This window comes from Callorhinus ursinus, unplaced genomic scaffold (assembly GCF_003265705.2).
Source record: "Callorhinus ursinus isolate GAN/ISIS: 27379988/994484 unplaced genomic scaffold, GSC_fseal_2.0 scaffold51, whole genome shotgun sequence".
Lineage (NCBI taxonomy): Eukaryota > Metazoa > Chordata > Mammalia > Carnivora > Otariidae > Callorhinus > Callorhinus ursinus.
The window spans coordinates 660,938-682,663 of NW_027397113.1; the positions used below are offsets into that span (position 1 = coordinate 660,938).

The 21,726-nt window shown below is 62.8% G+C and overlaps 1 protein-coding gene across 1 annotated transcript in view; it reads left to right on the forward strand.

Annotated features, from left to right (window-relative positions):
• KCNQ1 (potassium voltage-gated channel subfamily Q member 1) overlaps nucleotides 1–21,726 on the forward strand; it is a gene marked incomplete at its 5' end in the record, with an annotated part of 315,610 nt that overhangs the window by 37,783 nt on the left and 256,101 nt on the right. Inside the window, one exon of the mRNA XM_025878623.1 lies at nucleotides 7,827–7,917. Coding sequence (XP_025734408.1) covers nucleotides 7,827–7,917 — 91 coding nt within the window. The remainder of the gene's footprint in view (nucleotides 1–7,826; nucleotides 7,918–21,726) is intronic.

Genomic DNA, 21,726 nt, shown 5'->3' on the forward strand with positions numbered 1-21,726 from the left:
CCTGTGCTCTCTCGGGCCCTGGCTGAGGGGTCCTGGGGTCAGGGAGCCCACGGGGTCCCCTACACACTGGCCCTGCTGGTGCCTTCCTCCGCGCCCGGGCCCCAGGTGGGAGGAGGGGGCAGTCTCGCCCCAGGTGAGGCTGCAGGGGCCCCGCTGTTCCCAGGCCGAGGCTCTCCTCTGAGACACAGGGGAGCAGGGTGGAGGGCGCGGGCACAGGTGGGTCTGCAGCCGGACTCCACGGAGACGGGGACGAGCGTGCGTACGGGCGCAGGCACGGACGGCCCCTGTGCATGAACTTGAGTTTGCTCTCCCAGCGCCTCCTAAATATACGCGAACAGGGAGTCTCCCATCACAGGCTGGCCAGGCGGCAGGCTCAGTGTGGGCGCTGCCCCGGGGGCCAGGCTGACCCCGGGAACCCTGGGCCCGCCCGCAGGTGGCCCCGTCCCTGAGCGCCTCCCGGGGCCTGAGCCTTCCAGCCACCGGGCTAAGCCCATCTGGGGCCTGTTCTCCCTCTGCCAGGCCAGACGCAGCTTCTGGCAGGAAGTTCTGGAGTTCCCGCCACTCCCGGTTGGCCCCTGAGCCACTGTTTTCCGGGAGGTGTGAGGTGTGGTTGGAGGCGGCCGGGGTGGGCGGCCTGTTCTCGGCTGGCCGTGGGGTGCTGTGTGACTCCAGCCCGTGCCGTACCCTCTCTGAGCTTCCCTCTTCCTGTGACGAGGCCAGGCCTGCTTCTCTGGCTTCTCGTCAGGTCTGGAATGGACAGGAGGAAGCAGGCTTTTATGCTGCTCATTGCCCCCCGCCCGCCGTGCTGGGGCCTTAGACCCGCTGGGCACTTAGGGCGCTGCCGTGGGGCCCGATGGCAGTGAGGATGTGGGTGTCAGCTCCACAGGTGGGTGTCCTGTTGTCTGGGGAGGGGCCGGCCTGTGGCTGGATGCTCCTGATTCAGTCACCCACAGCCTGACAGTGGGACGTGGCTGCTGGTGCCCTGAGCATGTACGTGGATCCTTCGGGGTGGCTCATGCCCACAGTCACGCCCCCACTGAGACCCCCTCAGCAGCCCCTCTGGTGCCCGGCCTGGTTCCGGGAGCTCAGCAGGCCTGAGTGCTGCAGGGTGACCATGGGTGGCATGGTCAAGCACTCTGCCAAAGTCTCTGTCCCCAAGCCACCCCCCGGTGGTGTGGCCCTTCGGGTGGCGGTGGAGGTGCCGCACACACAAAGGCTCTGTGCTGAGGAGGGTGTGCAGAGTGAGGGGACCCCGGGCAGGGCTGTCTAGACCGATCGCAGCCAGCGCTGGGGGCAGCCCTGTCTCCCACTCGCCGCCGCTCGGGGCTGCAGTGCACTGTTGGGCGATCAGCCAAGGGAGGCCTGAGGTGCCTCCAGCCGGGGGGCCCCCCACTTCTGTGCCTAGGGGCCGAGGCTGTCCGAGCGTGGCTGTCGGGGTGAGCACCTCTCTTGTGCGTCTGTCCCGAGGGGAACAGCGTCTCTTTGTGGCGCTCTGCTCCTGATGGAGCCATCACACCTTCCCAGGAGAGTGTGACCCCGTCCGTGTGCGTCTGCCGTCCCTGGCTTGGGGAGACGCCTGCAGGAGACCGTGTGCTTGGATCTTGCCACGTCACCACCCGGCTGGTGGCCTCGCTGGCCTTCACGTCAGGCTCTGAGAGGGCGAGGGGCTGGAGGTGTGGGCGCCAGGCTGGCTCAGTGTCCCCCATGGCCACCTCCAGGGCAGGCCCTCCCTGGGACCACACCCTCGGGCCCCCCCCCCGTGTCTCCTGCCCACGCCGCTGCCCCCGCGTGCACCCCCCGCTGCTGGGCCCCCCCCCGGCCGCCCCCAGTCTCCTTTCTGCCCAGCGCCGTTGGTGTGCAGCCTAGGGTGTGCGCGTGCAGAGAGCTGCCTCCAGAGCCGTGCCCAGGGCCATCAGAAGGCCCGTGGGGGCGGGCCGAGGAGGGGAAGAACGGAGCACAATGATCTCACTCCTGGATACACACTGGAGGCCTGCATGGAGGAGGCAGCACTGAGAATTCTATTCACTGAGCTCCTGAGTTGAACCTAAAGGTGCATTCAGTTGGTTGTGTGCTGGGCCTGCAGAGGGAAACTGGCAGAAGGGACCCTGCCTGGGAGCCCCTTTCTCAGTCGGGGAGGCAGCAGGGGGCAGCAGGTGGTCAGTGGTCTGGGGGGTAGAGCAGGGTCCACGGCCCAGGCAGGTGTCAGGAGGGCTCGGGGGTGCTGGGGTGTGGCAGCCAGCCCGCGGGCGGAGGGGAGACGGCCGGGGCTCACCGGGGGGGTGTCCTCCGTCTCTCCCACTCATTGGTCTCCCTGACGTGGTGGGGTCTGGAGGGTGTAGCACGCGGACCAGGGACCTTGAGGAGACGTGTGCACGTCCCGACCCCTGCAACCGTGACTCCATCTGGAGAGGGGGGTCTTCGACATAGTTCGGTGGTGAGAAAGGAAAAGCTGAAAAGGAGCTTCTGAATGTATTTTGAATTATATTTTAAAAACTGATACCAACCTCATACAGAGACAGCATCTTTGCAGCAGGTGGGGTGGGGTTCAACATCTAGAGGGGCAGAGGTGACCCTGGACGCCCGGGGGCCCTGCATGTGGTGACGGGTGGTGGTGGTTGTCCTCGTAAGAGGAGGGGCCATGTGACCATGGAGGCGGAGACCGGGCAGTGCGGCCACCAGCCCAGGGATGCCTGGGGCCCCAGCAGCTGGACAAGGACACAGCCCCCATCGCCCCAGCCCTCCCTGCCCAGGATGACCCCCCACCATGCTTGTCCTCACGGCGTCCATGCACAGCGTGGTATTCCTGCCCCGGGGACCGTGGCACCGAGTGCCAAGCCCAAGGGAGAGGTTCAGTCTGGGCCCGGAGCTGGGCCTGCGGGGGATGCTGGGGTCGGCAGCTGGGGCTCACGGTGCCCGTGGCCTGGACATGCTCTGGCTGGTTCAGAGTCTCAGTGTCCCAGTCAGTGGCTGTGACCTTGCTCCACACTCCAGGGCCGCCCGGGATGGAGGGCCAGCTGCATGGCCCGGAACCCCTGGAGAACCCCTGGCACCTCGCCCCAGGCGGCCCCTCCTCACGTGGGGTGCTGGGATCCCTGCTGCACGGGCCTTCCAGGAAGCAGCGCCGGGCACAGGCTGGGCCAGCAAGAGGACCTCGGCCTCCCTGCTGGGCAGGGTTGCCCCCCACCCTGGGGACAGCTCTGCAGGACCCGAGGCCACCCCCTGTGGGAGTCCAGTGTCACGGGGCTGTCTCAGCCCTGGGGCAGGGCAGGCACACCTGCCCTTCACTTGTTGGGGGGGGGTTCTTTGGAACCTTCCTTCCAGGGCGACTTTTGTACAGAGAGAAGCCCCTCCGATATGGTTTGGACGTCAGTACCGAATCTGTTGAATCCCACGCTCCGAACCCCGTCCGACCTTGGGCTTGAGGTCGCTGTGACAGCCCTTTGTTTCTGTGCCTGTGAAGGTCCTGCCCCAGGTGGGCGGGCCTCTGAACCTCGCTCTGCCCTCCTACAGCCTGCCTGGGCCTCGGGCAGCGGCCCACCGCTGCCTACAAACACCTTTACTTCTGAAAAACTTTTAAATTGTGGTAAAATATGCATAAAATTTGTCATCTTAGCCACGTCAAGTGCACATTCACACTGTTGTGCAGCTGTCCCCACCATCTGCCTCCAGAACTTTCTGTCTTCCCAAATGGAAACTCCCTCCTCATGAGACACCGACCCCCGTCTCTCCCCCGGCCCCGGCGCCCACCGTCCACTCTCTGTCCCCGTGAATCTGGGGAACTCCAGGGGCCCCGTGTGAGTGGATCACACGGGATTTTGTCCTTCTGCGTCCGGTTCTGTCAGCATCTGAGGCTCTTCCCTTTACACGTAACCTTTCCTGGGCCCAAAGGACTCAGGCACTCACACAACCCTTATACACTCAGTAAACTAAGCCTCCCGATCCAGCACGGTTCACATCCTCCGTGGCCTTCCAGCATCCTGGAACTTCAGCTTAAACCCCGGGGCAACCTGGGGGCCACGTTCTTTGGTGTTGGGGGCCCTGAGGGCACCGCGAGCAGCCTGCACTTTCTGTGTGTGGGGTTCGCATGAAGAATCCCAAACTTCCCTGGGAAATATCTGGGGTGGAAAGGTGCCTCCCGGCAGGCGGGAAAAACCTCACCAGGGGTCCACAGTGCTTCCGGAGGAGTCCGGGCACCAGGGGAGGGCTGCGGTCCCTGTGCCCCGGAGGGCCCCCCCTGCTGTCTTGGACCAGGGCCCCGGTGCACCTCCTGCATTCTTTCCTGTTCCCAGGTGCCCTGGCCGCCGCAGGTACTACCGTGATGACCGATAACACTCAGGACGTCCCTCCAGGCTGGCGCTCGCGGCCCCAACCCCTGGCCAGCAGCACAAGCAGGGCATTGTCCCTCGGGGCATGGAGCTGCCACCACACTGGGGGCCAGCATGGCCTCTGGGGGTTGGTGTCCTTTGTCCCCCCCCCCCCCGCAGCCCGGCTCCTGCGCCTTGACCCAGAAAATGGGTCGGGTCCCTCCTCTTCCTGAGCCGCAGTCTGACGGCTCTTGGGGTCTGTGGCCGAAGGCTGGGTCGGAGGGGCGGTCTCAGCCCTGCAGAGGCCCGACGGGGGCATCAGGCACCCCGTGCTGTGAGCCCCTTGAGGACAGGGCCCCTGTCTCAGCATCTCAGAGGCCCCGAGGCCCACCCAGGACAGGGTGGAGTAGACAGATGCCCGCTTTGTGGAATGATTTGTTTTTGTTTGTTTTTTTTTAAGATTTTATTTATTTGAGAGAGTAAGTGAGAGACCGAACACAAGCAGGGGGAAGAGACAGGGGAGAAGCAGGCCTCCCGCGGAGTAGGGAGCCGATGCAGGACTCCATCCCAGGACCCTGGGATCATGGACCTGAGCTGAAGGCAGACGCTTAACGACTGAGCCACCCGGGCGCCCCATTGTTGAATGATTCTTTCTGAAACTAGCAGCACATGTTAAAATACTTGATGAACTCTGGAGGCTTCGGGACACAGCCGGGCTGGGGAAGCACCATGCGTGGCTGTGCACCAACTGTCCCCCGACCCTCCCGGGAAAACACTCTGCAGCGGCCCCAGGAGGGGCTCCCCGGGCAGGCCCCCGGCCCCTGCTGGCTCCCACCTCACCCCCCGGGCCCCCACTGTTTCCCAACCCCCCCCACCCAGCCCCCACTGGCTCCCACCCCCACCCCCACCCCAAGGGCCCGGAGCCTCCGTCTGTGCAGGGGTCTCCCTGGAACCTCTGACTGGGGGCTTGGGGTGAGGACACGCATCCTGACATCCCCTCAGGGGGCCAGCTGGGGCCTGAGCACAGGAGGGGCTGCTCCCCTCCCGACGGTGCCCCCGCCTCTGGGCTCTCCCCATGCTTCTTGGGCACAGGCAGGCCCTGGGCGGTGGGCAGAGGGGCCCCTGGACAGCCAGCTCCCCAGCCGCGACATCCCGGTGCTGGGGTACGTGGTGCCCTCCTGCGGGGCCTCGGTGCTCCTGCCTGACGCGCTCCTGGCGAGCTCCCTGCCTTGCAGCTGAGCTTGGACTGACGGGACGGTCGGTGGTGGGCAGCCTCCCCGCAGTAACGCGCTGCCGCGGGGTCTCTGTGGTGCTGGAAGGGACATGAAGGCCGGCTGAGGCGCAGCCTGGCGGGAGCAGGGGCCCATCACGACACCCCGAGCGGGCAGAGGGGCCTCCGCGGATCCCCTTTCAGGCGCCCCCGTGTCAGGAGGCAGGAAGCAGTCCAGACCTCGGAGCTTCCCGGGCCTGTCCTGGTGGCGGAGCCGGGAGGCGGGCATGCGGGAAGCCCTGGGCAGTGGCACCCGCAGACCCGGGCCTCACGGTTCTTGCCCACGGGACGTAAAGGCGCGGGGTGTGGGCGTGTGACTCAGGTGCGGCCGGTTCTGTTGCCCGCGGGTCAGCTGGAGAATGGCCCCCAGAGAGGTCTGCATCCTGCCCCGGCTCCCATGCGTGTGGGACCTTCTGTGGCTTCACAGGTGTGGCTCAGTGAGGACCTTGAGATGGGGTCACCCTGGCTTCTTGGGGGGCCCTCAGTGCCCTCACCGATGTCGTGAAGAGGCTCGGGACGAGAGGGCACGAGCGCTTGGTGCTCGTCCCAGGCCCGGCGCCTGGGTCCCTGCTCGGACCTCCAGCTGCTCTACCTCCCATGGCCCTGTGAGCGAGTGGCCCAGGGCTCTGTCTTGTGTCGATGGGCAAACTGAGTCAGACGGCTCTGCCCGGGCCACGTGGCCTTGTAGGGGCTGTGGGCGGGTACCATGTCTCCTCTGTGTGGGTGCTTCCTTGGCTCCGTCTGCACCCAGAGATCCGGGGCGGGGGGCTGGGTGGGCACCTCCTGGCCTGGGTGATTGCACCTGCTCTGGTTCCTCTTGGCTGAGCGGGGCAGTAAGCCCAGTGGGAGCAGGATGAGTAGGTAGCGGGACTCGAGAGGGGCTCTAGGGTGTGGCTCAGGACCATGTGGCATGGCGCACGCAAGGCCCTTTGTCCATGGAAGGTGAGCTCTGTGCCCGAGGAGTGATCCGGCCACAGACGGGTGCTCACTCTCTCCATCGGCGTTTACCTGTGTCCTGGTGAGATTGAAACCCCGTCTCATTCACCCCCACAGAGGGCTCCCTGTGGGGTCTGGCAGGGAGGCTGGGCCATATCTGTTAAACTGCTTTACTGTGGGCTGGGGTCCTGTTCTCCTTGGTGGAGGCCTGGCGGGACTGGACATCCTTCCTAGTAAGAGGGTCCACAGAGCTGAGGCGGTACAGAGTGTGGCTGTGCACGGTCCCTGGAAGGAGGCACTACATGCACAAAGACCAGGAGGCTTGATGCAGTCTCAGGAGTGCCCAGGAGGGTTGGGGTGGCAGGCACAGCAGCAGGTGCAAAGGTCCTGAGGCAGGCAGGGCCGAGCATGCTCAGAAGAGGGGTGGGAGAAGCTGAGTAGTCTGGGCTCGCTGTGGTGTCCCCTGGGGGATGGGTGTCATGGGGGACTCCCATGCAGGGAGTCAGGCTCACTTGACTGCTGGTGGGGTGGGCTGTGTGGGCCCAGGATGGAGGCTTATGGGCGGGCTGCAGAGAGGGGTTGGCTGGGATCTGGCTCTGCAGGGGGAGCCGATCAGCCTGTGTGGGGAGAGAGGCACTGGTGGCAGGTTTTGGCCAGAGCTGCTAGAGGGCAGGGTGGGGCCTGAGAAATTGGGGCAGGGGTGGGGGGTGGAAAGGGGCTGAGGTGGTAGGGGGAGATGCAGGGGCCTTCTTGGTGGGCACAGGGTGGGGGTGGGGGTGGACCGAAAGTCCCCAGGAGCAGCAGGATCTTGGGGTGGGGAGAGGGCTGGGGGTCTGTGTCCCTGCCCACGCTGTGTTCCCTGCTGTCCAGTCTTCGAGGACCCGCTGAGCCCCGGAGCCCCCTGGGTGACCCCCAGACTTGCCCCTCTCCCAGGCAAGCCCTGTGACATCCGGGGATGTGGGGGGCATTCTCTGTGCCTCTGGCCCCTGGTGACCACCAGTCTTCTTCCTGTTCTGTCTCTGTGGCTTCCCATTAAGGGAACCGCACCACACGTGGCCTGTAAGCGTGGCTTCTTGGCGCCAGGCTTTAAGGTCCGTCCACGGTCACAGGGGGTCAGAACTCAGCCTCCACGGCTGGCTGGCAGCGCCCCGCTCTGTGCACCTGCGCCTCGGCTTCTGGGCTCCGGTGGCTCTCTGAGTTCTCAGACTGAGAACTGGTCCCGCGGCGCAGGCGTGGGGGGTGGCGGGGAGCCCCTCTGGCCGCCAGGCCTGGGCCTGTGTCGCCGGAGCTGACCACCGTGCCCTCCTACCCTGCAGCTTCCTCATCGTCCTGGTCTGCCTCATCTTCAGCGTGCTGTCCACCATCGAGCAGTACGTCGTCCTGGCCACAGGGACCCTCTTCTGGATGGTACGTAGCAGTTCGAGGGGCTGCCCCAGCCGCTGGGGCTCTGGCCTCCCCCGGGCGAGTGGGCCGTGGGGTGGAGTGAGCTGCTCCCGGCCTGCACGGTGACCCTGTCCCGGTGTGCCCTCTACTGACCGGCCACGGTGGGCAATGGGAGACTGGAGGTGTGGGGACCCCCACCCTGACTCCTACATTTGCCAGGATGTGACAGTGAGGCAGGGATGAGAGGAGCCTGGGACTGGTGGTCTGGGTGGGCTTCCTGGAGGAAGGGGTTTCTGAGTTGAGCTGGGAAAGGACAGGAGGAGCTATGGGCAGAGCTTGCCCAACCTGCGCTGTGGCTCTGGGCCTGGGTGACTGCTGACCTGGTCTGTCCTGTCCGGCCCCCGGCCTCTGCCCAGAATGCCTGGGCCTCCTGGTTGGCCCCTGCCACCGACCTGCCTGTCCACCCTGACTCGAGGTGCCGTTGTCGTGGTAAACCAGACGTCCAGGTGCACACGGATCTGCCCGGAGACTCTCCTGTCCGGGGGGCAGGTCTGCCTCGATGGCCTGACTGCCCTTGCTTGCTTGCTCCTCCCGGCGACCACCGGCATCCCCGCCCGCCCAGTTGGCAGGACAAACTTGATGGCGTCCGATGGATGCCTCTGGGCACGAGACGTCTGTCTGGGCTGAGGTCTTCCCGTCCACGACCACGGTGTCTCTTTGCCAGGGGGGCCTTAGGGTCTCGTGATGTGAGGGTTATTGCCGACGACGGTGGTGCTTCCTGCCAGCAGCCGCCCACAGACGGGACTTGCCCTTCCGTTGTATTTTCTGGAGGTGCCTCGCTCCCTCCCCCCTCCCCCTCCCCTTCCCCCTGCTCGCTCGCTCTCCTCTCCCTTCCCCAGTCTCTGCTCCGTCTCCCCCTCCCCCAGGTACTCGAAAGCCACTGATGGTTGCTGACGGTTGTCCCCTGTGTGGCCTGTGGTTTGACTACATTTGGCCGTTGCTGGGGGTGCCGGGCCTCTGGTCCCGCAGAGTTTTCTGGACGTGGGCTCAGTGCGGGGTAGTGTGGTGGGGGTGCGGCGGCTCCCGGGCAGGCCGGGCTCCCCGGGGCGGGCGGGCTCCCCATGCTGTGGCCCCAGCCTGGCGGGACGTGCGTGTGCTCCTGGTTGGGGGTGCCCTTTGGGTCCGATGTGAAGGTGTTGACTTTGTCAGCTGTTCCTTGTGTCTGTGGAGATGGTGGTGGTGGCAGGTGTCCGGCTCCGGGTCCACTCGCTGTCCCACGGTACCATTTCTGTGCTCCTACTAGATTGTGCTTCTTCTACAAAAGCGGGGGGCGGACAGGCTTCCTGTCGAGAAGCAGGATGGTGAGCCTTTGGGCAACGGCTCTCCTCCTCCTCCTCCTCCGGGTCCTCGGGACCCACGGAAGCTGCCACGGGTGCCGGCCTGGCCTGCGCTGAGGCCCCAGGGGGCTGCAGCAACCTGGAGAAGGCTGGCCACTCCTGCATCGGGCAGTGAGTCAGCCGCCACCATCCTAGATCCTAGAGACAGGTGTCCCCAAAACCCTGCCCTGGTGCTGGCCGGGGAGGGGGTCCGTCTCCTCTGCCACTGAGCGGTGGGTGATGCTTCTCTCCAGCCTGCACCTGCCTCCCAGGGAGGGGACGGTCCTTCCCGCCCGCCAGCCAGCTGGGGAGGAGCTGCGGGGGGGGCGGGGGCAGGGAGCAGGGAATGTGGGAGGGGTCTCTGGTGCTTCGGGTTGTCCCATGGCCCTCTGAGCCCCGGCCTGGAACCCACAGAGCACGTCTGCTGTGCGAGTTGCTGCTGAGTCCTCTCCTCTCTGCACATCCGAAGGCACCAAGCCCCTTACCTGCCAGAAGCCAAGGCTTCAGGGGGCAGTGGCCGGACTCCAGGGCACCCTTCTCTTGGACAGAAGTGCTGCTGGGCGCGGGGGCCCAGAGACAGACCAGGGCGTGGGACCAGGGCCTGTCATCCCCTTGCCCGTGCGAGCATCCTGGGGTGGCCGTAGCCAAGCCATGTGGCTCAAAGGGTATCTATCTCCCACCGCCCTAGAGGCCAGAGATCGGGGGCCAGTACCCCCCTGCAGGCGCGGTGTCCTCATGTGGAGGGAAGGAGCCCTCTGGCGTCTCTCGTTACAAGGACTCGGATCCGACGGTATCAGGCCCCGCTTCGGTGACCTCGTGTTACCTTAATTACTCCCTCTCCAAATAGAGTCACATTCGGAGGTGCTGGGGGTTGGGACTTGGACATGTGAGTCTGGGGGGCACACAGGTTAGCCCATAAGACCCCCCCGAGTGGCTTCCTTCGGTCCTGGGAGTTTCGCTTTGGGGCTTTAGGAAGCTCTGACAACAGCGAGTTTCTGCGTTGATTTAGGGCACGCCGGGCACCCCCGCATCCAGTGGGCTGTGTGCACCCGGGGTCCTGAGCTCTGGTGGAGACTTACCACATGCTTGTGCGGCTCAGGCAGGGCCTGCAGGTGCCGCTGAGAGGGTGGGATGGAGCCTGGTGAAGCCGCCCAGGTCCAGCCGGTCGGGACGCTTGCAGGCATGGTCTGCACCCTGCTGTGTTGGTGGGTGTGTTCCCTGCGCTGGGCGTGGGAACCAGGCCAGCAGAGGGGCTCTCCCCACAACAGCCCCGGCGTGGGGGAGGCGGGCCCTGGTGTGGTCTGGCCTCCACTCTCCCCCTGCACCCCTGCAGGCCGGGAGCACCTTCCTCCCAGACCAGGCTTCTCGCATTCAGAGCTCATAGTCGATGTCGTGGTCTGGTGCTGCCCAGAGCTGCTGAGGGCTCTGGTCGCATCCTGGCAGCCCCCCTGCCCCCCTGCAGCCCCCCTGCAGCCCCCCAGCATCCCGGCTGCCCCCCCCCCCCATCCTGACCACCCCCTTCCTGCCTCCGTCTCTCCAGGATGTCCTGCCGAGCCTGTGGTCACAGCATTTCTGAGGCCCGCATGCCACCTGGTGGCCATTATCTGAACTACAGGCACAGTTCCCCAAACTGAGAATGGGGGCTCAGCTTGGGCTGGGGAGGGGAGAGGCCTGCGGGTCAGGTCCCCTACCCTTTCCTCTGGGACCCAGGATGGGTGTGCCAGCCCACTTCTGCTGTGCCTCACCTTCCTTTCACCCCTTGGAGGACCAAGACCCATGCAGCCTCCCTTGTCCGCCACCCTCCTGTCCCTCCAGGGGCCCTCTCCACATGGCAGCCTTCTTTGGTTGGGGTGGGCAGTACTTTCTGAAACAAATCTGACCATTCCCCAGCTCCCCGTTGTAATAAGCTTGGCTTCTCCCTCTGGGCCTCCCAAATGCTGCACGTTCGGGCACCCCTGTCCCCATAACTTTGTCCTCCCCTCCCTCCACCCCAGCGCACTGTTTGCTGACCCTTGGACACTTCCCGCTGCCTCAGGGCCTTTGCACGTGCTCTGCTCTTGGCCTGCTATTTTTTTGGTGTGTCACATGACTGACTTCTCATCTAGTTCCAAGTCTCAGCTTGGCTGTCACTGCTTCTGAACCTGCCATCTGGGGGTTCCCCATTCCTCTGTCCCAGGACAGTCTGGGCATGCGGTGGGATGGGTGGGGGGCTCTGTGGGTGGGTTTATAGCTTTCCATCGTTGTACACTCCCCGAGGGCAGGCACCCAGCAATTGCAATGACCCCACATGCCCAGCATGATGTCTCCAGGATTTGGACTCCCCGCCTTTGAGCCCCCTGCCCAGAGCTGCCCCCACAGGACTCCCCAAGGCCTCAGCTCCCCTCCCCCCCCAGTAAATTAGAGAGGGTAGTCAGGACAGCCTCTGACTTCGCCCTCCGGTGGCCTTGCTGGGTTTCTAAGGGCTTCCCAGCTCAGTGGCTGCATGGAGCCGGGTCTTCGAGGGGGGTTTGAGCTGGCTGGGTCCGGCTGCTCCTGGAGAGTCCTGGCCTTGGGGGAGGCAGGCACTGGGGATGCAGTGGCAGAGGGAAAGAGGCTGCCCCAGTCCCAGCCTCCAGGGGCAGATATGAATTATGTCCTGTGGTGGGTCAGGAAGGAAGTGCAAGGTGAAGAAGGGATTGGTGTGGGATGTGTCTGTAGAGATGCTGAGGGCTTCTCCAAGGAGGGGAGGGGGGCAGAGGAGGTGGGCAGGGCCCCGGGGTGGCCGGGACAGGCAGGGACCCCTCCCACAGCTCACAGCCTCCGGGGTGGGCTGGGCAAGCGCAGGGCCCTCAGGGAAGTCAGGGGGACTTCCTGGGGATGCGTCAGACCCCAGGTAGAGGGACACCTGCTGCGCGTGTGGGGAGTGGGCTTAAGGAGCCCTGTTGGCAGCCCTGGGAGCCGGCGGGCACAGTTGTGCTGCAGGCCACCAGGTGGCGCTGCTGTCCACGGAATGCGGGCACCTCCGGCCCCGGGCCCAGAACAAGCGGGAGCCAGACCGCAGCTGGGAGCCTGGGAGGGGCCGAGCGTGGGCTCCGAGCAAGGGGCTCCGAGAGCAGCCTGATGTGTAAATGGTGGAAAGAAGTCGCTGTGAGCTGTGCTTTCCCAAAGAGCCCATATTTCTGCCTTTCCTCTCATACGCTCTGTGTTTGTGGAGCCATTATCTGGCCCGAGCAGGGGAGCCCCGGGGCGGCCTCCGAGGGATTAAGCGTTCTGCTGAACCCGGCGGATTCGGTGCGCCTGCAAAAGCCATTTTGGGAGGCATCTCCTCTCTGCTGCGGGTCTGGCTCCGTGAGCGGGCCCACGTGGGGCCTGAGCCTTGTTTGCAGCTTCCCGGGCAAAGGGCTCCCACCACAGTGCGGGCGTGAGTGCACGGCCCATTGTACACGTGTGGGGGGGGCGTGTAGTGCCCTGGTGTGTCTGCTTGTGTGTGTGGCCACGTGCACATGTGTGCGGGTGCGTCCCCGCGGCCACGTGCATGCTTCCCGCCTGCGTCTGTGTGCCCATGGCCCGAGAACAGGCTCCGGGCGGGCGGCGGGAGATAGTCAGGCCCAGGTGAGGGGCTGGGTTCCGTCTCTCCCTCAGTGTTTCTCAAGCCCCACAAAAAGAGGGGCTCCCAAAAGCACAGCACAAACACGGCGTATTCCGTGCTTTCTGGTGCTGAGCATACCAGGGAATTGTCCCGCGATGCTGTGGTTAAAAACCCCGTGAGCCGCGGCCCGGAGGCCTGGGGGATGAGGTCATCGCTCGCGGCTTCCTCCCTCGCTGCCGAGGCCCCCTCAGCCCGCCGCGGTGACCCGGCCCTCCTGCCCCCTGGGGTCCCTGCTTCCCCGAGACCCTCAGTTTCCTAGCTACACCGGCAGGCTCCCGCCCCAGGACTCTCGGCCCCCTTGACAGCCCTCGATGGGTCCCCATTTCCTGGAACAAGGTCCAGGCTCCGTCCCCGGGCCCCCAGCCCCTGCGGACCCGCATGTTTCCAGCCTCGGCCCTGCACACCCTTCCCACGCCAGCAGGGACGGCGGGGCTGACCTCAGGGCCCGTGGCTCCCATGGTGGGGAGGCTTCTGTGTGCACCCCCCTGCTGCGTCCTTCCCGTGCACGGAGGGGGCACGACTCACAGAGCTGAAGTCCCTTGTGGCTGCGGTGTTCTGCTAACAAAGCCCGAGGTCTCGTTTTCCCCGGGGGCTCCCTCCCACCCAGAGCGCTCTTCCCACTCCGTCCTCCCCTCCCTGCGCGGCGAGCCCCTTCCGCATCCAGCAAAGGCCTGCTCTGGCACGCCGGCTGCCGGGACACCTCTCTGCTAGCCCCGTGGCATCCCCTGCTTCCTGTGCTGGACCCCAGGGTCCTCCGGGAAGACCTCCTCTCCCTGCTCTGGAACCTCGAGCTCCTTTGTCTCTGTCCCCGGCACAGGGGAGCCACCTGGGAAGGCTTGGGTCCTGCCGCCGGACTCTTCTCTGATGTTCTGCCATAGAATGGGGGCCACCGCCACCCCCACCCTGGCTGGGATGTCCGCTGCGCTCGTCCAGCCTGCAAACATTTGTTAAACACCTACTATGTGGCTGGAGTAGGTGTGCAGAGAGGCGTGGCTCCCCGGGGCAGAACACGGGCTTCGTGGCTTCATGTCTGCAGCCTGCGGGGCCCTGCCTGAGGGGGGCCAGCACCCCAGTGTGGGGGAGGGACTGACCCCCCGGCCCCCCAATGTGGGAAGGTGGTGGCGTGCACGCCCCCACGTGTCTGCATCTGCATGCTCTGCACCCACGTCCTGCTCGGGTCGCAGTTGGGCGTGCGGATCGTCCCCCTGCAGGCTGGGGGCTCTCGGCTGACCCTGGGTGGCCTCCTCGGGTTGACCAGAGCCTTGCAGCTCTCAGTACAAACTCTAAAACCTGCAGAAGAGCCTCAAACAGGTGCAACCCGCATCCTGGGCGTTCTGTGCCTGTAAGATACAGAAGGGCAGGGGATTTCTTTTCAGGGGGTTTTGGCTGGCTGAGGGGTGCCGTGTGGCCAGAAGCCAAGCCTGGGGTCTCCACTGTGCGGCCTGCGACTCTGCTCAGCTTCCTGCACACAGGCCCTGAGCCCCGCCTGTGCCGACCCGGGGTGATGGTGCAGGGACGCTGCCTCTGGACGGGGTGGGGGCAGAGGGGGCCGTGAGGGCCCAGGGCACTGGAGGAGGGGCCGTCTCCCCTGTGCCGGGGGGGTGGGGGGCCCCAGCTGCTCCCCCTCCGTCCGGGTCAAGCCCCAGCACCCCTGTATGTGTCTGTGAACTGTCTTAGGGGCCTCTTACCAAACTCGGAAGCCGTTGCCTCTTCTAGGGATCTTGGCCAGTGTGCCAGGGCCCCATGACGGTGGGTGGGGACCCCCGAGAATGAACCCCCAGCCCCCCAATGATGGTGGGCATCGGCCTGAGCCACCCCTAAGACCCCCAAAGCAGGGGCCCCCGTGCTTCCACACCTGCTCACTGGGCTTCACCCCCCGCCCCCCCACCCCACCGTCTGACCACTGTCCACACTCGGGGCTCGCTGCAGGTCCCACGTCTGCAGTGTAGTCTCCTCATCGTGTGGGGTTCTCATGGGTTTTGATCTCCATGACCCGGGTGCCCTGGCCATTCCTTCCTGGTCTTCCTCCTGTGCTTTGGGGGGCCAGAGCCCCTGTGCCTGCTTTAGAAAGGGCACACCCCGTCCCCCGGGGACGTCTGAGTAGGAGGAAGCTGAGGGTTCGAGGCTCGGGGGGCCCAGGGCGGCGGTGGGCCATCCCCACCCCAGGGGCCATAGTTCCCACCCCACCCGGGGCCCCCGTGCCTGGGGAGGGCTCCAGGGTTTGGGCTGGCTGCGTTCCTGGCCTGGAGGCAGCTGCCCCTGAGGGGACAGCCAACATTCCTTCATGCGGGGGTCTGCACTCAGCCGAGGACTGTGAAAGCAGGAGTCCTCGCTGTAACCGGAACCTTCTGCCCATACACCGGGGCCCTGTGTGTGGAGGGTCCTGCACTGGCTCGTTTTCTGTAACAAAGACGTCCTCTGTGAGGCCCACAGCCGGGCCCGTTATCTGTCTCCAGAACTGTCCTATCGATCAAGTCTGCTCGGGACACGGTGGGCGGCTTGGGCAGGGGGTCGCAGAAACGGCCCTAAGTGTCTGAAACTTCCCTGAAACATACCCCAAGTCCCCCACGGGTGCCACTGGAGGGAAAGGGGTGTTGGCCCTCGGCGGGCGTGTGTCTCCTGCAGGGTCCCCGGGGTTGGGGAGCGACTCCACGGGGGCCGAATGGAGGCCCTGGGGCCCCAAGAGCGGCCAGGCCTGGCCGGCATCGGCCTTTCCTGCCCTACAAGGCACCCGAGTCTAGGCCTGACCATGTCCCCACAACACTTCCTGTTTTCCGGCTGTCAAACCCTGTGATGTGAGGTGTGTGCGGGCGTCTTTGCTGGGGACGCCATGCGGGCCCCAGCCGGCACCCCCATCCATCAGCCCTGGGCTCCGCCGGCCTGGTTGACCCTGCTCCCCGGGAGGCCGTCTGCCCCGTCCACTGGCCCCCGAGGGCGGAAATGACTGGCCTGCCTGTCAGGGAGCATGAGCTGGTGTGGGAAGAGCCAGGGAGCCGGGGTAGCCCAGACGCAGGGTCGCAGGCCCCACGGCCTCTTCTGGCACCTGGGGTGCACGTGTGTGCCTGGTTTCCGGGCTCCTCTCCCCAGGGTGGCCAGGTGTCTGGGTGGCCTCACATTCCCCACCGTGCCCTACTGTCTGCTTTCCTCCTTTCAGAAATTGTGATGATTCAGATCCAGGTTGGTAACCAGACACAGAGCCGCCCTGGGGTGGGTTGCAGGGGGGTGGGGGGCATGCGTGAGGCACCCCTGGGTCTGGGCAGGCAGCGGGGGAGCTTGGCTCAGCCTCCAATGTCAGCAGGAAAGCAGTCCCCCGTGCCCGCCTAGAAACTGACGCCCATACGAGGGGTGCGTTCACCTGCACCCGGGGCTGGCTCCCCGCATGGCACTCTGGTTCTGCCGGGAAGGTGCTCCCAGGCCGGCTCCCGTGTCTTCCCTCCTGCCTGGCCCGCCAAAACTCATTGTCAGCGTCTCCCCGAAGCCCAGGACAAAAGTCAGACACTGGCGTGGGGGCCCCTTGCTGTGGGCCCCGCAGGCTCCTCCATTTGGGATTTAGCGGGATTAGAGGGTGCCGTCCGTGGGACAGGTGTTTCCTTTATGCTCTGCCCGAGGGCTGCAAAGACACTCGTCATTAAGTGCCACATTCAGTGGGGGTCTCCGGCGCGGGGTAGCTGGAGGGCCGGGTTTTGTGAGGGCCTTGTTTTCACATCTGACCCCAGCCAGCTGGAAAGCCTTGTTTTAAGCACAGGGTAACAGCTGACATAACATAACGGGGACCGGGCTGAACAGGCAGTGTGTCGCTGGGCGCAGGCGGGGCCTGGCACTGGCACTCGGCGGGGGGCTGCCGGGGGGCTGCCCTGGGGAAGTCGTCCAGGGTAATAGGATGAGCCGGAGGGCCCCCGTGGCCGTGAGGCGCGGCATGGCGGTGTCTGCTGGCTGTCGCCGCCCAGACGCGTGGGCTGCCCGGGTGGCGGGTCGCCAGGCGGGGGCCACAGGCTTGTGCAGGTGTCCGAGTCATCGCCCCGGGGTATGGCATTCAGACGGGTTATAATCACGTTCTCTGCTCCCCAGGTCACGCAGAATGAAAACCAGAGCCCCGGCTGTGCGGTCACTGCAGTGTGTCATTGTGCAACTTCACAGGCAGGAAGACGGGGGCCCGGTGCAGCTTTGTGGGGTCAGGAGCTGTGGCCGCGCGCCCAGCCCCAGCCCCCCGCCCCACCGCGCTGACCTCGGGGCTGGGGCGCAGCAGCTCCCACTCTGCTCTTTTCTGCTCTCTGGTTATAAAATCGTGTGCTGGTCGGGCAGATTGGGTGGGGCGAGGGGAAGGGGGGCTGTAAGTGACCCCCAGGGCTGCTGCCGGCCCTTCTTAAGAATGGGGTGAAAATGGCCTTGACCAGGGGCCAGCCCAGTGTGCCACCTGTCAGCCCCTTCTGCACCCTGGGGCTTGAGGGCACCCATGCGTTCAGAGGAGGCCCGAGAAGCCCATCGAGCGTCTTCAGGCTCATGGGAATTGGGGGTGATGCTGCCCTCCCCAGTCTGTGGCTACTGGCCCCCTGGGAAGGTGAGTTCCAGGCTGCCCCTGGGCTGGTGGCTGCAAGGCATGGACCTTCCGCCCGAGGCCCACGGTGAGCGGCGCCACGGTGGCGCTTTCTGGTGGACTTGACCACCACTGGGCTGAGAAAAGTGTCTCGTGCCGAAAGCCAAGCTGGGGCGCCCGTGCCCAGTGGCTCTGTCTTCCCAGCTCGGTCGAGGTCGAGGGTAGTTAAAGTAGCAGGTCGGGAGAATGTCCCTTGTGCGGCCCCGAGGCCTGACCTGGAGGCGGGCACACGCGGGCACTCCTGATTACACAGAGGTGCGCACACACGTATGGACGCACACGTGGAGCCCCCGCGGGTGGACACACTCACGTGGCCTGCTTGCTCAGGCATATACACGTGTCCACGCGCACACGTGCACACAGGCACACTCAGCCCTGGCGCTTCGGGCCGGCAGGGAGCGAGACCCCCTCGGGGCCGCGTTCCATTTGCACATTTAATCCAGAAACTGTCAGCACGGAAGCCTGGAGGAGAACAAAATGTCAAGTGTGTGCTGAGAGGCGCAGCCTGCCCCCTTTCCTGGCGGGCGATGATCTGGTCAGTTTCCGAGCACGATGAGCTGAGAATAATTTGTGCATTCAGAGCAGGGTTCGGTGGGGAGGTCTGGGGGAAGGGCGGGCGTCTTTGCTTCGTTTTCAATTTCTCGAGCTGTCCTGGAACCTCTTCTCGGGGGCCGCTCTCTGCACCCGGCCAGGGAGGGTCAGGGACGAGAGCCGCGGCGCTCGGGGGTGGGGCCTGGGCTGGGGTCCGTGTGTTACTCATTTCTCAGTGTCGCCTACCCCGTGAAGTCCCTGGACCCGGCGTTTGCTGGAAAGCCTGGGCTGCACCACCACCCTGTAACCTCGCTGTTTCCAGGGAGCTGGGGAGGTGGGGAGCCGGCTCGGTCCCACCGTGGGATCCTCTGAACTTTCCCCGCGACGTCCCCGCTCGCTCGGGGTCTCTGTCTTCATTTTGGGTTCAAGGTGGTGTCCTTTTAAATGAGGACATCTGTTAGGCCGCTCGGTAGCTCTGGGACATAGGGAAACGCCACTCATCCTGGGGGCTCGTAAGAATTTCTAGCTTCTCCCCAGTGTTCAGAGGCCCCTGTCCTAAGACGGCATCACTAGTTCCCTGAAGACGAACAGCGAGGGGTGGTGGGGGGTGGCGGCACCCCCTCTTGAGAAAGTGTGGCAGTGAGGCAGGCTTTCCTGGTCCGGGAGAGACTTGCTCCCGGGCGTGGCTCTCCAAAACCTCAGACCTGGGGCCCCACCGGGGAGCCTGAAGGAGGCGGATGGGGTCCAGGCCCCCCGAGACCACCCAGGGGGCCTACACGTGTTACTGACCTTCCCTGGGCCTCAGATCCTGAATGTGGGAAACTCGAGTGATATCGGCGGTTCTGACTCGGGGGCTGTGGGCGGCGGGCCCGTACGGCACCCAGGTTCTCGGGCCGGAGGGATGGCGGTGGACGGCGGTGGACGGCGGCCTCCTCGTCCGGACAGGTGTGCAGTGGCGGGGTAGGGGGGCCGGGGAGGCGGGTGGGAGGGCCGTCTGTACCTACCACAGGTGCCCCGGTCGCGAGGCAGGACCTCACGGCCGAGCAGGTCCCTGGACCTACATGAGAGGCTGAGCCGCCCATTTATCTCTGCTGGTTTCTTAACGCAAACCAGCGTATTGAGGAGTGATTGACACGCGACAGATGCCATATTTCAAGCTCACGGTTTAATGAATTTTGGCCTTTGTAGACACCATGAGACCATCCAGATAGCAGACACTGCCATCACCCCCCAAAGTGTCCCTGTGCCTGTGGGGCAACCTCCCCCCCATCCGCACTCAGGAGCTACCCACCGAAGGGTGCTGACAGAAGTCAGGACAGACTGGCTTGTGTTCTCTAGACTTTTCTAGCACCTTCCTGTCTGGCTCCTTTCACCTGGCATCATTTCTCAGAGGCTCGTCCTGGTGGTTGGGTGTGTCAGTAGCCCGTTCTTCGTTACCGCTGCATCGAATTTGCCGCACAGACGTCCCACCATCTGTGTATTGCCCATGTGTTGATGAGCATCTAGGTCGTTTCCAACCATGAGCCCATTATGGATACACGTGTGTCCAAGTCTTTGTGCCGATGTGTATTTCCTTTTTCTTGGGTAAACACCTGGGAATAGGCTGGCCACACACTTTCGAGGACACAGGCAAGCGGTTTTCCTTCTGTGTTCCCGCCGCCGCATGGGGGCTTCCGGTGCTGCCACGGTCCTACCTACACCTGGTGTAGTCAGTCTCTTGGTTTGACCAACATGAGTGGGTCGTGGTGTCTCGTGATTTAATCTTGACCCTCTAATGACCGATGATGCTGAGGATCTTCTCATGCACACTCCACTGTCCTTCCTGTAACTTTTGAGGTGAAGTATCTTTTCTGATCTTCCATTTTAAAATGGAGTTGTTTGTCTATTATTAAGTTGCAAAAAGTTCTTTACATATTGTAGCTACGTGGACGTATGTCAAAATATTTCTCCCCTGTCTACAGTTGCCCTTCTCATTCATGAAACAGTGTCTAAACACTAAAAGTTCTCCATTTTAATGACGTCCAAGTTATTGCTTTTTTTTTTTCCTTTTCTTATGCTTTTTGTGTCTAAGAAATCTTTCCCAAACACGTGATTACTAAGATTTTCTTCTGGTAGTTTTGATGCTTGCATTGAGATCCATGAGTTAATGTTTTATACTGTGTAAATTATGGGTTGAGGTTCATAATTTGATATGTGAGTGTCCAGTTGTTCCGGTGCCTCTTGTTAAAAAGAGTGTCCTTGACCCGTGGAACCACATTGACACCTTTTTAAAAAGTCAGCTTATGAGAACATGGGCTTATTTTTGGACTGTTCTGAAGCACTGACCTGCTAATCTGGCTACAGGTTCAGGACAAGACCACCTTGATTAGGGTACCTTTAGAAGAGGGCTTGAAATGAAATCAGATAATCATCCAGCTTTGTTCCTCTCTTTCGGGTTGCTCTGATTATCCCAAGTCCTTTGCATGTCCGTATAAATTTTAGAAGCTGCTTGTCAGTTTTTACAAAGAAGTTTGGTAGGATTTTGTTTGGGATGGCACTGAATCCTGAGATCGTCAGGGGGAGGATTGATCTGCCCAGATCGAATCTTCTGGACCCCAGACGTTGTACACCTCCCCATTTATTTAGATCCTTCATTTCCATCCAGATGTTTCGTAGTTTCCAGGACAAGGTCCCATGCATCTCTTGTCAGACACCTAAGTGTTTCCTCTGTTTTATGCTGTGGTCCGTGGCATTTCTTGGGTACATTTGGTTTCTGGTTGTTCATTGCTGGTATCCAGAACTATAATTTCGGTATCTTATGTCTTGAAACTTCTCCAACTTGATTCTTCTAGCAACTTTTTTTGGTGGATTCTGTGGATTTTTTTTTTTTTTTACATTGATAATCACGTCTTCAAATAAAGGCCATTTGTACCCCTTCCTTTCCGTCTGGGTGCCCACTTGTGTCTCTTTCCTACTGCGCCGGCTGCCCCTGAGGATGTCCGTGCCTTGCCACCCATCGTAGGAGGAACGCATTGTGCCTCTCACCACCTGTCAGCAGGTGTCTGGAGACCTCTCCCAGATCAAAGACTATCCCTTCTGGTACAAATGCTTGAGAGGTTTTTTTAATACAGGTGGACATTGAGTTTTGTCAAATGTTTCTTCCACATCTCTTGAGCTAAGCATGGTGAATTATGTTGACTGATCTTCAGACGTTAAACGAAGCTCACATTGCTAGATAAACCCACTTCCTTCATATTGTCCTACCCTTTGTATATACTTTCGGGCTTTTTCATTCACTAAAATTTTGCCAAGGATGTTTACATCTCAGTTCATGAGGGATATTTTCTATGGTTTTCTGATAACGTTTTGGATTTGGTACCAGAGTAACACTGTCAGGGCCAAGCAAGCCAGGCTGTGTTCTCTCTTCATACGGGAGAAGATTTTGTGCAGAATCAGTCTAATTCCTTCCTTATGCACATGGTGGAATCCATCAGGAAGGCTGTCTGGGCCTGGGCTTCTCTTTGTCAAAAAGTTGTTAACTAGATTTTAAATGTACTTAATAAAATATTCAGGCTACCTGTTTCTTCCTGAGTGAGCTTTGGTATTTTGCATGTTTGAAGGACTTTGTTCATGTTACCTAAGGTGTTAATATCTGGGACATGTAGTGAGGTCTCCTCTCTTGTTCCCGATGTTGGTAATTTGTGCCTTTTGTGTGTGTGTGTGGG